Below are 15,906 nucleotides of genomic sequence, written 5' to 3' on the forward strand. Positions count from 1 at the left end.
GGCAGCGCCCCAACCCCCGGATTGGCCCTACCCTGAGCGTGACTGGGGGTGGCATCGCAACCTCCCGATCCGCCCTGCTCTGTGCATGAGGGGGCGGTGCCCCAACTCCCCAATTGGCCCTGCTCTGAGCCGGACCAGGGGCTGCACCTAGGGATTAGGCCTGCCCTCTGCCACCCGGGAGCAGGCCTAAGCCAGCAGGGCGTTATCTCCCGAGGGGTCCCAGAATGCGAGAGGGCACAGGCCAGGCTGAGGGACCCCCCCTTCCCCCCTGAGTGCACAAATTTTTGTGCACCGGGCCCCTAGTTAATATATAAAGAGAACAATAATCATGACTAAGTGTGCTTCTTCCCCAGAAAGTTTGGTTTTAAAATTCAAACACACACACACACACACACACACACACACACGCACTGTAAAATATGATGTTAGAAACATTAATGTATTATGCATATGTAAAGGCCCAGGTGGTAGTTGGGGGCAGGATGGATGGGGTCAATAGGGAACAAAGGGGACATTTGTAATACTTTCAACAATAAAGATAAATTTAAAAAAAAACACATAAATGTGGAGGAGTAAAAACTATAGTAATTTTAGAATGTGTTTGAACTTAAAGAGCTATCAACTTATAATAGATTGTTACAAACATCACTTGTTATATATGAATCTTGTGATAACCAGAAACCAAAAACTTATAAATGGATAGACAGACAAAAAATAAAGAGAAAGGAGTCCAAACACATCACACTACAGAAAGTCCTCAGTGCACAGGAGAGGCGAGCAAGAGAAGAAGAAAGGAACAGAAAAGAACTATGAAAAACAACCAGAAAGCAATGAATAAAATGGCAATAAGTACAAATCTATCAACAATTACTTTAAATGTAAATAGACTGTGCCCTGGCTGGTTTTTCTCGGTGGTTAGAGCATCAGCCCAAGGACCAAAGGATCACAAGTTCAATTTCAGGTCAAGGGCAGATACCCCGGTTGCAGGTTTGATCCCCAGCCTGGGTGCCTACGGGAGACAGCTGATCAGTGTTTCTCTCGCCTCAATATTTTTCTCTTTCTCTCTCTCTCCTTTTCCCTCTCTCTAAAAATCAATAAACAGATCAAAGGATGAGGAAAATAATAATAATAGTAATAATGTGGAGCAATGGAAACATTGTATATTCTCTGATCCTAAAATTCCACATCTGAGCATAAACTATTCTGATAGTCAGAAAATATATACAAGAAAGTTTGTAAAAAAAAAAAAAAGTAGATAAAAACAAGAAAACCCCCAAATATTCATCAAGAGTAGAATGGATAAATAAGTTATGGTATAGTTTTACGTTATTCTCTTCTGCAGTCAAAATGAATGAACTATAGGCACATGGACTAAAGTGGGTGAATGTCAAAAACATCATTTGAATGGAAAAAACACACAAAACATACATAAAATGAGATTTTGTGTAGATAATGTTCAAGGAACTCCATCTCATAGGTTGCCTAGCTGACATTTATAAGCATGCACTTAGGACAGGCTGCCTGTACTTCCATTTCAGCCCTCACTTCCTAGCTGTGTAGCCTTTAACTCCTGAGCCCAAACTCCCTCAGTTCTACAGCAAGGACACTAGTACACATTCAGATGTCCTAACACGGTGGGGTAACACCTGGAAGCATCAATAAACGTTAGGCATTATTATTATTCTCTAATCCACGAGGTGGAGCCTCAGAGGTGCCAGGATAGAGGTAGACACCTGCTTCCTTGAGAGCAGCAGGGGGCAGAGTAAGAAAATGCCAGGTGACAATGGCTCTGAGTGCAGAAACCTGTAGTTGCCATGGCGGAGGCATGTGAACACTCAGCCCTATGGAAAGGAAAAGGGAACTGGGATTGCTGGAGTCCCAGTGACAATTCAGCCCCAAACCAGTTGATATTTTTTAGCCAACTCGTTGTTCTGAAGAAACAAGAATTAAAGTAAAAGTAATGACGTCCACGCTTGCACAAGATAAGAACTACATGCAGTCCATTACTGATTTCTTTTTCCCCCACAGGATGAATTTCCCAGATGGTAGTTATTTCAAGCCTTTTACTTGACCACTTTCCTCCTGTCTCCCGATTGATGGCTTATTGGCACCTTCTTCAAAGAATAGGACAGAATGAAAAAGCTATAAAATGTAGATTCCATCAACCCTCACATCTCAGAGTTAGCCATTTCTTAAACTCAAGATGTGGTATGGTGAGGCTGAATTTTCACTATGCCAAAATAATTACTGGAGAAGTGAGACTTTCAGGCAGTCACACGGTTGTCCATTTTATCTGTCTTCTTACCACCAGCTTTTATAGTTTGATTATTGAACTGTCAGTTTGAGGAATAAAGTGAGCCCTTGTTTTGATATCCTTAGACTTAATTACCATACAGGGTTTACTCTACTTTGCAATGGAAGGCTAATAATGGGTAGAAAAGAATGAGAATTTATACCAAAGTGAACTGTGATCTTGAATGCATTAGGAAAATTCCATATAGTTTTTACTGGTATTTTATCATCACTCTCATATACAGAAGGCTATTATTATATGTAGTATAACTACTAAAATGCTTTGTTTATTACTTACCCTCTTATTTCTACTTGAGCTACAGCAGTGATGTTGATTTGCAGGCTCACAAAATTGCTGTCTGGATTGTCCTTGTTGGAACTAAAACACAATGACAAATATTTAAATATAATTTAAATATACTTTCTCAGACATGTTACTATAATATATGATCATAAAATACATTCTGTACATCATTTAAGCAACACACATTCCCAACATGATCATTCAGAAAACAATGGCATATCCATTCTACAAAATCATAACCATTTATATATGGAAATGCTAAGATCCATTATGATCAAAAGTAATAAATATAACTTTCCATGAGGAGACATCTTATCAGAAAGCACAGTTGATACCTAGAGAAGCTAATCCTTTTTCTGCTTCAATGGCTAAACCCAAGAGGCAGTGAGCTGAGTTCATTTTCCAGGATCTATCTTGGACACATTCCTTAACTTCTCTGAGCATCATATTCATTGCCCATCAAATGAAAAAGGACAGCATAGTCAACTTCTGATTTTTCATGCTCATAAAAAGGAGGACTGGCAAGAATAATCCAAAAGCTGCACATAATGGAAAAAGCATTTGCATTTGGCTCTGGAATGCATCATACCATACATTGTTTGGGCAGCAAATTTATCTTCCTTATGGTTTATTTCTCAAGTAATATTAAAATAAGTGTGCATTCACTGCCTGCTCACTGACTGACTAGGGTGGGGGTGGGGGTGAGCAGAGGCTTGGCCAGTAGCATGAAGAAGGGAGATCAGAGAAAGTTGGGCAGTTCGTGCAGAGGCAATGAGCAGATGACATGGATGTTTGTCACGTGCATCAGGAATCTCAAGCTGGGACCCTGGCCAGGTAGCTCAGTTGGTTAGAGCATTGTCCTGATATACCAAGGTTGCGGGTTTGATCCCAGGTCAGGACACATACAAGAATCAATCAATGAATGCATAACTAAGTAGAACAACAAATGTATGTTTCTCTCTCTCTTTAAAGTCAATCAATAATTTTTTTTAAAAAAAGAATCTCAAGATGGAAGGTACATGTTTAATAATATTTCTTTGCACAGTGGCAAAATGATTTTTAAGTTTGCTGTTTCTCTCAAGCAAATATAAGTAGACATAAAATTTAACTATGCCAAAATAATTACTGGCAAAGTGAGTGTTTCCTCTCAAAAAACTTGTGTTAAGCAGCCAGTACTGTAAGGAAGATGAACTGTGTCTCAAGAGGCTTGACCCAGTAGCTGAGCTTTGGATGCAAATCTCACTTGCATTTATTATCCTTCTGTGCTTTCATCGAAGTCACCCTCATATCCCAAAGGACTATGCAGCTTGTAGCAAATTGAGATGTGGCCACACCATCACTAACAGGCCATGATTATATTTAGGTCTCATTAGGAAGAGTAAGCACCTCTTCTTCCCACGGAATCTCACAGATTCAATGGACAGGCTCTAACACTGCAATGATGGTAATGGGTATGTTCTGTTTAGCTTTTGAAGCTTTCTAAATGTGGGAGCTAGAAAAGACAGGATAAAAGTCTGCTTTCAAAGGAGAAGATAGAATTGTTCCCACATTGCTTTGTAAAAGTCATGTTCGATTGTATATACTGATAAGGCAACTTAAACTGCAAACACATATAAAAGACATAAACAGGCAAATGTCAGGCTCATTTCCGGTAATGGGAATCACTGCTAAGCTTGTGATGAGTCTAGGGGGACTTGTTCACCAAAGTTTGAACACCAGTTTCCAGGCCCTTTTATTATTATCACATCTGGGGAGGATCAGTCAACTAAAACATTTTTTTCTTTTTTTAAAGGCAGGATTCTGAATTACTAACCAATAAGAAGTCATTATGTAAACTCCACTTGTTGCAGACTTTGTGGTTCCAAACCCATTATGGGAAGCTTTAGTTTGGATATTTAAGTCTACTTGTTCCACAGATTAACTAGACTTTGTTCTATTTTCTAGTTCATTACCATTTTGTGAAAGTGCAAATTAGAATGATGGGGGGAAAGTGTCACTTAAGTTATTCCATAATTCTATTGTATTTTCTTTCTAAGAGGTTCAAATAACACGATTTTCATTATTCACAACACCCTGAAAATATATGTTAAGCACTAAAATCATCTAGGGACAGGAGTCCAATATGAGACTGACAGAGTCAGTTTTGAAATTTAACAAAAGCAAAGGCAGACTCGGAGGCTAGACCTGGTTGGCTAATCAGATTTATCCTGCCACACAAGCTTAACATGACAGTTAATACTACAACCAGTGAAGTCAACAAAACTCCCGGTGAGAAAGATACCAGACTTGATATATAACTTAGATACTTCTTTGACCTCTTTCCTGAAAGGAAACCTCCCTCACTAATGTCACTGCTATATTCAAACAAGCAATTTGCCACTGCCCTGGATGCTGAGCTACTTAAACTGTGCTAGTTCTATGCAAGGAATGCTGAATTTCCTCTCCGTGACTACACCCTCCGTCATGCATCGAGGATAAAGATGTCTTTTACCTTTTACTCCAATGCAATTTTCTTTTTCTTTACTGTGGCTTATTTTTTATTTTCTAGCAATCCCTCTATGCTTTCTGTGGTCTTTGGAATATCAGCAAAGGCAATACTAGTATAATGTTCATTTCACCATTACTGAGGGAGCAACAGCAACTATGATCACAAAGATGTGTTCGTGCATGGGAATTGCTCTCTGAGACCCACTCTACACAAAGAGGAAAATGTTTACATGTCACACAGTGCCAGGGCATGGAGACACCATCTAATGCAAACATTTGGTAACACAAAATATTTTAAGTTTATTAATTTGTAAAGTCCAGTTTTCTTTTGGGTTCTATTTGTGAAAAAGAGCATTAAATGTGGGTAACAGTGGTCAATATGGACAAAAGCTTTAGAGTTCAGAGCATTTGGTTTAGTTTAGTTTTGGTTTAAACACATTTAAACTGGACACAAACCATCCATTAAATACTTATTTACATCTTTGGAGTCTGCCAGAAAAGCATGCAGATAAATGCTCACTTCTCAAATGCTTTCGTATTTGAGAACTAAAAGTATTCTCAAATGCTTTTATCACTATAATGTATGTTTTTGGAATTGATGCTTTATGTAGGCTCCCCAGTTCTTCCTGCATTTTCACATTTTTATATTTTTCAAAATAATGTTAAAATAGTCATAAGTTTTATACCATATAAGGATGGAATAGTCATGATGTTAGATGAAGGGGGATGTTAAGAATGTGATTATTTCTACTTTCCATCAAATTCAGCATTTTATCATCTAATTCAGTATTTCAGTGATGATCTACGCAGGGGTGGGAACGTTGGCCTGCAGGCCATATAAGGCCTGTGATATCATTCGGTTTGGCCCTGCCAAGGCATCAGGGGTGAGTTAATTAAATGTTTGACCAACTATAGCAGGCTAATTTTTAAGTTGATAATTTTGTGTAGCCCGTGAATGATGTTATCAATATCCAAATGGCCCTTGGCAGAAAAAAGGTTCCCCACCCCTGATCTACAGGGTGGAACTGGGGAAGGTAGAGAACATTATTGATGCCCTCTGCTCCCCGAGTGAACTGCAAATTGCATCTATTCTATTATCCATAACTGCAGTCAAAGGTAATGGGAAAGGTTAAGGAATTTGCTTTGCACCTTTGTAACAGACTCTTTAAAAAAATAAAGGCTGCATATTTTATGAAAGGTGTATCTTTCCCCCGAGTGACACAAAGCTACATGCCACCACAGGATCAATGTCACAGACAATGATGGTGAGAATTGGAAACTGGCCTGCTGCCTGGAGTGATGGTGGTCCTCCACTTTGGAGCACTCTTTCTTTGTTGTTGTTGTTTTTTCTCTGAAAACTTACAAATATTAACTGATTACCCAAGAGAAAATATTTATGAATAACTAAGTTCCTTGGGAAATATACATTTACATAGTTTTTTTTTAAAAAAATGATTCAGTAAGCTTTTGGTACAATAAAGGGTACAATGAAGAATAATTCATTCTATCTATATCCCATCACTAATTTGGATTAAAAAATTTAAAGTATTTAAGATTCAGCAAAATATATTTAAGTTAAAATTTAAAAGACCCAATTAAGGTCAGAAAAGAATATCAAAAACCCTTCTCCCTGGAAATATAGCACAAAATGTGGGAAATATGGTCTGTGACATAGGTTGCAGATTTTTTGAAATTGCCTATATTCTTATAGAGTTTATAGGTTTTTCGTTAATCTTAAACTTCTAATTAAGTAGCTATTAAAATAATCCATTGTGCAAAATAATTTTTCTAAAAATCCTCACACTTCAATGACACCCTCTTGCAGGACAGAAGGTACATTTAGAGATTAGCCATGATGCACATTAATATTTGAGAATGAAATTGTAGATACTGATGTTCATATTAGAACGTGCTGGGCAAGTTACAAATAACTATGAAAGGCCTGTATGTGCTGTCCACATCAGTGTCTTTTAAGCTTTTAAAATTGCAGACCATAACATAATATATATATACATCTCCCAGGATATCTTACTATATATTTATATTTATCTGAAAGGGATGTTTCATGAATAGGCCTCTGATGTATTATATGTCATCAATTGATGTATTATATTTCATCAATTTAATATGAGTCTATAGTCAATAAATGGATTCCATTACTGGATAATGGGTTGCAGTCCACAGTTGGGACTCCTGGCCCTCATGAACACTGCTCTCTACGGGTCTTCCTACTCATGAAATATTTTTGGCCAGAAGAAGCAAACAGAATAGATGGTGAAAGGTTAGTCACACTTGAATTCCTGAGCAGAATTAGTCTTAGAAAAAGGGGGAAGCTATGTATGACTCAGCTCATAGTTGCCAGAGAAGGCTATGCCCTTCGAATACAGTGTGGGGCAAGGGTAGGTTTATAATTTTTTGTATGGAAAATAATACAGCACAAGAATTCATAAATAATAATTCAAGAAAAACTCTGTGTTTCATGTACTCACAACTGTAAACCTATTTTTGCCCCACCCCATGTATGATCTTATCTGCATCTTGCTTTGGTGCTCACATTGAACCATCAGAGAGAGACTCATTCATTCTTGAAAAGTTAGAAGATTTCAAGATTTCTAATGCAAAATCTATGCTTTTTTTGCAGAAATTTTGTTCTTAGGGATTAGTTAACCCCCACCTGAGAGCATGGTAGGGATGTGGAGGGAGTGGAAGTGGTAGAAGGCATGAGCATCAGAATGAGGAAAACTGGAGGTGAAGGGAGGCGGGGGGTGCCCAGGACAAAATTTTACTCTCATAACTTGGCCTACAGAATGCAATCTATTTTTCAGAACCAAAAACATTGAAAGAACTGAAATAACTGAGATAAACAAAAGAAAAATGGGCTGTGAAAGTCTGGGTTCAAATGTCAGATGAACTTTTAAGATGAAGGAGCATTCATTTCACTATGTATCGTTTTAATATTGAGTGTTAGGCAGTTAAAGGTCTAACCTTCTGATTTGAAGATCGAAGTTAATGCTCACGTTTGTTTTCTCAAGACGTAGAACTGCAAATCGGAGGCCCAGAGAATACTAAATTAAAAAAACACACACAAACACACACACACAAATACAACACACTACGTTATTACATGGGAGGAACCTTATACACAGCATAAAATATTTTAACATTATCCTGCAAAACACCACTCTGGATTGCTGTTCCTTTTTCTGCTTTTATCCTGGATGGCTGAGAGCTGAAAGTCATGCAGTTGAGACAGCAGGGCCCAGACAATGCCAGTCCTTACACAAGAGTATGCCATTGTTTGTACACTTCCAGTGATGGGGATCTTACTATACTGTGATGAAGTCTACCTAATGTTGATCTTCATTATAGAACAATTCAGTGTGGGGTGAAGATAAAAGGTGTGACAAATTCATACTAGTAAAAGATACACATGTTCTTAAGTGGAATCTAAAACCAGATCTCTGGCCATTGATTCTAAGGAGTCATTGTTGAACCACTATTTTCTTGTTTTCCTGTTTAAAAGATTTTGCAAATTTTTATGAATCTCATTGGTATGTAAATATTTTATATTACTGTAGCTATTCTATGAAAATGACATTACTACTTACAAATCAGAAGTAACACTTCTGAACACTGCCTTGAATATTTTGTTAAATTAAAACATAAAGTTGCTTGAAAACTATTATGATGTTTTTTAATATTTAGGACTGCTTTTACCTTTGGAATTTTACTACAGCCCACGAGAGTCTTTTTTTTTTTTTTATGAAGGAATTTTGTCTTTATTTCGTAGTGAATTGTATAGAAGCAAGAGAAAAACAGCAAAGTTCCTGATAAAAGTAAAAAAAAAAAAAACCACTAAATTGGGAATCCTGAGGCCTGAGTTTAAGACCTAACAGAGCAATTTTTCATCAGTGAGAGGCAAGTCTTTTACCTCCTTTATGCCAGAAGAGTCTCATGCATAAAACTGAAATCCTCCCTCCCTACATCATAGGGTTGTTATGAAGATTATTTAAAAAAATAAAGACTACAAGCTTTTATAGTTATACACTTGGAGACAAATTTAAGATAATGTTATTTTGTATTTTAAGTTTTAATTGTTTTAACTTTATGTTTTGAAATAATTTCAGATTTACAAAAGAGTTGCAAAGGTAGAGACTTCCTGTATGCCCTTCAGACATCTTCCTCAAATGCTGAGGAAATACAATTGCTAAAGCCAAGAATTAAGATGAATAAAATACCATTAACGAGAGTATTCTTTTTAAAGTACAAATTGAAGTAAATAAGTCAAAGTGCTTTGTAACAAAACAGAATGCAATAAAATCGAATGTGCTTAAGGGCATTAAAAAGTGAGATAAGAAAGCTATTAGGTTTCTTCCACTATAGACCTCAGAGATAAATGAATAGAAACAATTTACTTCCTTGACTTCTAAAGATTACTTGCTGATAAAACGGATTGACATGGTTTCACATAAACACATTTGTGGTTAAGACCACACTGTCATTTTACCCTCCACTTTGAATGTCACTGGTGGCCAGTTTCTGTTCCATGATTATTCTTAGTTATTGATGAGTTTAGATGACTTCTGGTCTAGATTTAATACTTTTAATACTGATAAAAAGGAATTAGTGCCCAGTCACCTATAGATGTTAACACCATTGCCACCACGTCAATTCATTTCTCTTTGGCCTTAAGGAGAACTCTTCATATCAAATTAGGTGGTTGGACTATGGTTGAAAATTAGTAAAAGGATTTATTAGCTTCTAGAGAAAAGGATTCTAAAGAAAAATGTTCTAATATCTCAGCTTAAATTTCCATTCTGTCTTTCATGGCCTCGTTTAAGTATCTCATCTGTTACCCATTAGTTTTCACCCAAGTACTCATCACAATTTTGCAGACAGGCCTGGTTCAAATCTTGGGTCTGCCCTTCATTACCTGTGTGACTTTGGGCAATTCATTTGATTTCTCTTGAGTCTCAGTTTTCTCATCCATAACATAGGAGAAATACCTGACCCATAAAGTAGTTGGTTGTTGTGAAAATTAAATGAGACAATATTGAAAAACCACCCAGTAATGGGTTTATAACACAGAGGGTCATCAATACATGTTAGCTTATAAAAGTTGATCTTTCCTTTAAATATTCACTTGTTTTTAACCAAGAAGTGAGCTTACTAGTCTGTATAGCTTAGTACCTTTTTTAAAATTACCCAGTATCAATGGTACAGTGTTTATTATAATGTAAAGAGGCAAAAATATTTTTCTAGCACAATATCCTAAAGTATAAATTGGGAATAGGTATTTGTGGGGGTTTTTTCTTAAAAAATTTTTTTTAAATCCTCACCCGAGGATATGTTTTTCTAATTGATTTTAGAGAGAGAGGAAGGGAGAGGGAGAGAGAGAAACAGCGATGTGAAAGAGAAACATCAATCGGTTGCCTCCCTTATGAACCCTGACCTGGGTGTGTGCCCTGCCCAGGAATTGAGTCTGCGACCCTTTGGTGTACAGGACGACTCTCCAAATAACTGAGCCACACCAGCCAGGGTGGGAATAGGTATTTCTTGATAGAAACTTTCAAAGGCTCAAACACATGTGTGAAACTCTGGCTGAGAGGTTTATTTACTGCAGCACTTCTCAGTAGCTTTAAAATGCTACGTGCACCTGAGTGTCCCAGAGGACATGACATTCAGCAATGACCACAGACCTCTTCTTTATCTCAAGGGATAAGGTCTCTTTGGAATATAATTTTGGAAGTTGTTCTAATACAAACCTATGTAATTATAAAAATTTTTTCAAACAAACTATTCCATTGATCATCATAAACATCTAATTTAAAATAGGGGAATGTATATGTTTAGTTTATGTAATATTTAATTATGTAGTATTTGCAGATTTCAGAATATGTTTCTGATTTATGACTTCAAAAAATAATTATTTCTACTGTGTTATTTATTACAAGAAGTTCTTATGTAAACATGTAAACAGCAATTGCATAAAATAAATGTTTTGTCCACAAGTAATATTGAATGGGAAATTCCTAAATCTGGAAACAAAGGGGAAAAAAGGAGGAGGAGAAGCTGGTGAAGGAAGAGAAGAAAGAAAAAGAGGAGGAGGAGTGGTGAGGGCTAGGGGAGGAGGAAGAAAAGAGGAAATAAACCAACTCATTATTTCATGAGCATGTTACAGATCATTATTAACCCTTTCTTTTTCTTGCTACATTTTTCTGTATTCTTCTCCAGGTAAAATATATTATTCTTCAAGTAAGATACCAGTTCTTCAAGTAATACCTGGTAAAGCTGATTTAAAAGCTGAATTATTATAATATTTTAATATGAAAGTACTGTGAATGATATTCATATGGGAGGTATATTAGAAATAAAAATTTAATCATCTTTGCTAAAATTTTTAATTGTTATTCTTAAATACTTATATTGTATTTATTTTTTAATTCAAGAAAAAGTTGTAGTAAATCCAAAGAAAAACAGTCAACAAAAAATCTGTAGTAAAAAAAAAAGTATTTATAGACTTGTTGTGACTAAAAGATGTGTAAGAGTGATGTTCAAAGAGAAAGCATACAAAAGTATTCATCTTTGTTTTTAACCTTAGATTATCCACTCTGTTGGTTATAATGCTAAAACCCACTACCCTGGTCTGGTAATTTCCTGCCTAATTTGTTTTAATTGCTATGTACTAAATTGCTGAGTGCTAATTGGGGAGCTTTCCATTAGTTTCTTTTAAAATTCAATTAGACATAAATCAGTAAGTGCTTCTGGTTTTCTCTTACGTTTGTTCCAGCCACCATCGGGTTCCCAAGGTCACACACCACCATTCTGGTTACATTTTCCATCTTGTACTCACAGCTCAGTGGTCGGAATCCCTACAACAGGAAAGAACACTGAGGTGGAGTTCAGGGGCATATAAATTACATCCTGTCACAAAACCAACTCTGGGGGTGGGAAGCTCCTCTTGATTTCAAACACCTGTAGGGGCAGCTGTGCCCAAGATTAATTTGTGACCAACTCAGAGGAAAAACTTGAGAAAAAAGATTGAAGTTTAATTTTAGAAAGAAAGTTTTTAGATTGGTAAACCCAACTATTGTGTTTCCTTGGCCCCCCTCCCCACAAAAAAGCTTCCTATAGTATTTATACAAATATTCTAGAAATTATTTTCACTGTTAACATTAAATTAGGGCCATGAAGATCACAGATAATTCAACACAGCTAATTTATTCTTACAAAAATGAAATGACAATAATTTGTATACATGATCAGATGACTCAATGACCATTTGCAGGAGAACTGCTTTGAACACAAATTTCTACACATCATGGTCCCATTTTGAGATTACACAATCAATCGTAATTCAATCCTAAACACTTATGATGGAAAGAGAACACTTTTACGTTGACCCAGTGCTTCCTGTCTCCCTTCTTCCCCGTGCATCCTATTCTGATTAGAATGTACAGAAACTCAGGTTTGAAGAGATGCTTAGAACTATGTTGGAGAAGGTCTCAAGGTTACACCAGGGAAGAAGGGAAAGAAAAGAAGGTTTATCTTTGAACTCGTGCTGTCTGCTCACAGCTCCACCTGGGTCCTCATGTTACTCCCAGCTGCCTAGAAATCCACACCTTATTCTCTACCCTGAGCCCTTACCATATTTCAAAACCCAATGTCCCTATGGCCCTGCTCTGCCATTGGTGATAGCAACCAATGTGTTCACCCATTATTCCATCAAACTTGGTAAGTGCTACTAATATATCACCTGTGAGAAAGAGGTGAAGGGATTAAGAAGTACAAATTGATAGTTACAAAATAGTCAAGGGGATGTAAAATACAGCATAGGTAATACAGTCAATAATATTTCATAATGTGCTCGCTTCGGCAGCACATATACTAAAATAATATTTCATAACTAAGTATGGTGCCAGTTTGGTACTGGAAATATCGAAGGGGAACACTATGTAAAGTATATGATTACCTAACCATGATACTGTACACCTGAAGCCAATACAAAATAATATTGAAAGTGAACTGTAATTGGAAAATAAAAATTAAACTTCTAAAAGAACTCACAAAAAGCTGTAATCTTCATTCCCAAAGATAAGCTTACAAGATGAGGACAGTTACAAAGGAGTAACCTTTTGGGGATTTGTGCCCCATGAGAAGTTCATGGAAGAGCATTCTGAATATGAGGACCATTTATCCCTCTTTTAGCTGTATTGAAATTTCATGTAAAGAAGTAATGTGAATTTTCAAGTAAAAGTTTCAGAAACCATCCTCCATTCCATCTTTTCCACTTTATTGAGAAAAAACAAGATTTAAAACCAAAACAAAGAAAAGCCAAACAAACCGCAGATATCTAGATAAAGAATTCTGTAGGTAGGTCATATGCTTTGAGAAAATAAGCATCAGGAGGAAGGGGGCTTTGTATCTGTCCTATTCCCAGTGCCTAGAACAGTGTTTGGCGAAAAGGAGATGGTGTTGGGAGATAACAGTGAAAGTAGCTCACACTCTGCTAAGGAGAAGCCTTCAATGAAATAGACAAACACACAACTAGCTATAAAGTACTTCTCCTTAATCACCCTGGTAATTCTCTTTCTATAGCATCCATTGAAAGTCTGTCCCAAGTAATGAGAAAGGAGTGAATCACTCATATTTGGAGGCTCTTTTAATACGTGCTCTTTCTAAATATAAATGAATGACATGTCAGTTTCTGATGGGGGTAAGAAACATATTTTCTTTTTTTAATTGAATTTATTGGAGTGACATTGGGTAATAAAATTATACAGGTTTGAGGGGTACAATTCTATAATCATCATCTGTAAATTGTACTGTGTGTTCAACACCCCAAGTCAAGTCTCCTTTCATCACCATTTATCCTCCCTTTACCCTCTCCTACTTCCCCCACCCCACTTTCCCTCGGGTAATCACCATACTGTCATTTGTGAGGACTTTTTCTTAATCCCTTCATCGAAACACATTTTTTAAAAGCTGGTAATATTCTCTATCCTGAAAGTACCTTTAGCATCTATTCAGCCTTAAGAATTCATAACTAACTCAAGTCATACAGAGATGTTTTGTGTTGAGATTATTAACTCAGTCCTGAAAACAAGAAAGAAACACAGCAAAAGCTTTAAAAATGCCCATGTATCCCCCTGAATATAATTCAAGGATTCAGTTCCTATAGTAAATATTTTTATCTTATCTAAAGGTTAAAAGTTATATATACATTTTCCCAGCTTTCTAGAAATAGCTTTTCCACATCAATCAAAGTTATTTCTACTCCACAGACCATCACCCTTTTTTTAAACCTTTATTTCCTCTCTGAGTGAGAGAAACAATAATTGTTTGTCTAGATATTTCTAGATTATTTTCCTCCGCTGTTCCAGGAACACTCTTGTTCTAATCCATTTATAGCTCTAAGGGTATCATTCATGCATTTATTCATTCACTGAAAATATTTACTGTTATTTAATAGACAGTTGCCCTCACTGAATTTCCAGTTATTACAAATGCAGTAAGTGATCACAAGCAATTGCAACAAGCAATGGAAACACAATACAGTTTGCTAAGTTTATGGTAGGAGAAGTTGGTAGTGATGGAGGAGGACATGCACATAGATTTAAGCAACCAGAAAAGGGAGCAGCGATTAAGCATGGGGCCTGGACTTAACAGCAGAGGTTTCAATCTTGGCTCCGCTACAGAATAGCTATGTAACTTTCTGCATGTCACCTAATTTCTCCTTATCTATACAATGGAGGTGATGATAGCCTTGCCATGTCTCTATAAAGCTGTCATGAGGATTAAGTAAATGTATTTTGATCCATTTCCACACCAGACCAATAGCATACCATATTCATTTCAAAAGCCACACATTTGTAATTTTTAACTTTTTACTCCTCATCTACACTAATAAAAGAGAAACATGGTAATTAGCATATGACCACTACCCTTTTCATTGGCTAATCAGTGAGTATATGCAAATTAATTGTCAGCCAAGATGGCGGCCGGCAGCCAGGCACTGAAGCGAGCAGGGAGGCTTGCTTGCTCCAGTGACTGCGGACTCCAACATTCCCCCCTAACTTTCCGGCCTCTCAGCTGCAACTCTAAGCAACTATGTACTATGTTGCAAATAAGAAGCTAAACAAAACCCCAGAAACCACCCGGACTGAAAGCCAGCCTGACTGCAACATTGTATCGATGTTTTCAGCAGCGAGGCCTCAGAGCTAAAGCTGGCTCAGAGTAAAAAAAAAAGAAAACAAGGAGCAGTTGGAAGCTTCAGTCACCCACTTCCGGAAAACAGCCCTCAGCCCCTCACCCAGACTGGCCAGGCACCCCAGTGGGGACCCACACCCTGAAGAGTGTGTGACCAGCTGAAAACAGCCCTCAGCCCCTCACCCAGACTGGCCAGGCACCCCAGTGGGGACCCACACCCTGAAGAGTGTGTGACCAGCTGAAAACAGCCCTCAGCCCCTCACCCAGACTGGCCAGGCACCCCAGTGGGGACCCACACCCTGAAGAGTGTGTGACCAGCTGAAAACAGCCCTCAGCCCCTCACCCAGGCTGGCCAGGCACCCCAGTGGGGACCCACACCCTGAAGAGTGTGTGACCAGCTGAAAACAGCCCTCAGCCCCTCACCCAGGCTGGCCAGGCACCCCAGTGGGGACCCACACCCTGAAGAGTGTGTGACCAGCTGAAAACAGCCCTCAGCCCCTCACCCAGGCTGGCCAGGCACCCCAGTGGGGACCCACACCCTGAAGAGTGTGTGACCAGCTGAAAACAGCCCTCAGCCCCTCACCCAGGCTGGCCAGGCACCCCAGTGGGGACCC

The 15,906-nt window shown here is 37.8% G+C and overlaps 1 protein-coding gene across 1 annotated transcript in view; it reads right to left on the reverse strand.

The window, feature by feature from the left end:
- ITGA8 (integrin, alpha 8) overlaps window positions 1-15,906 on the reverse strand; it is a 222,221-nt gene that overhangs the window by 40,179 nt on the left and 166,136 nt on the right. Inside the window, exons 22-24 of the mRNA XM_014548004.1 lie at window positions 11,863-11,955; window positions 8,069-8,148; window positions 2,591-2,671 (exon numbers count right to left, since the gene is read on the reverse strand). Of these exons, the coding sequence (XP_014403490.1) occupies window positions 2,591-2,671; window positions 8,069-8,148; window positions 11,863-11,955 (254 nt within the window). The remainder of the gene's footprint in view (window positions 1-2,590; window positions 2,672-8,068; window positions 8,149-11,862; window positions 11,956-15,906) is intronic.

The sequence above is a fragment of the Myotis brandtii genome, unplaced genomic scaffold (genome assembly GCF_000412655.1).
Source record: "Myotis brandtii unplaced genomic scaffold, ASM41265v1 scaffold49, whole genome shotgun sequence".
Taxonomy (NCBI): domain Eukaryota; kingdom Metazoa; phylum Chordata; class Mammalia; order Chiroptera; family Vespertilionidae; genus Myotis; species Myotis brandtii.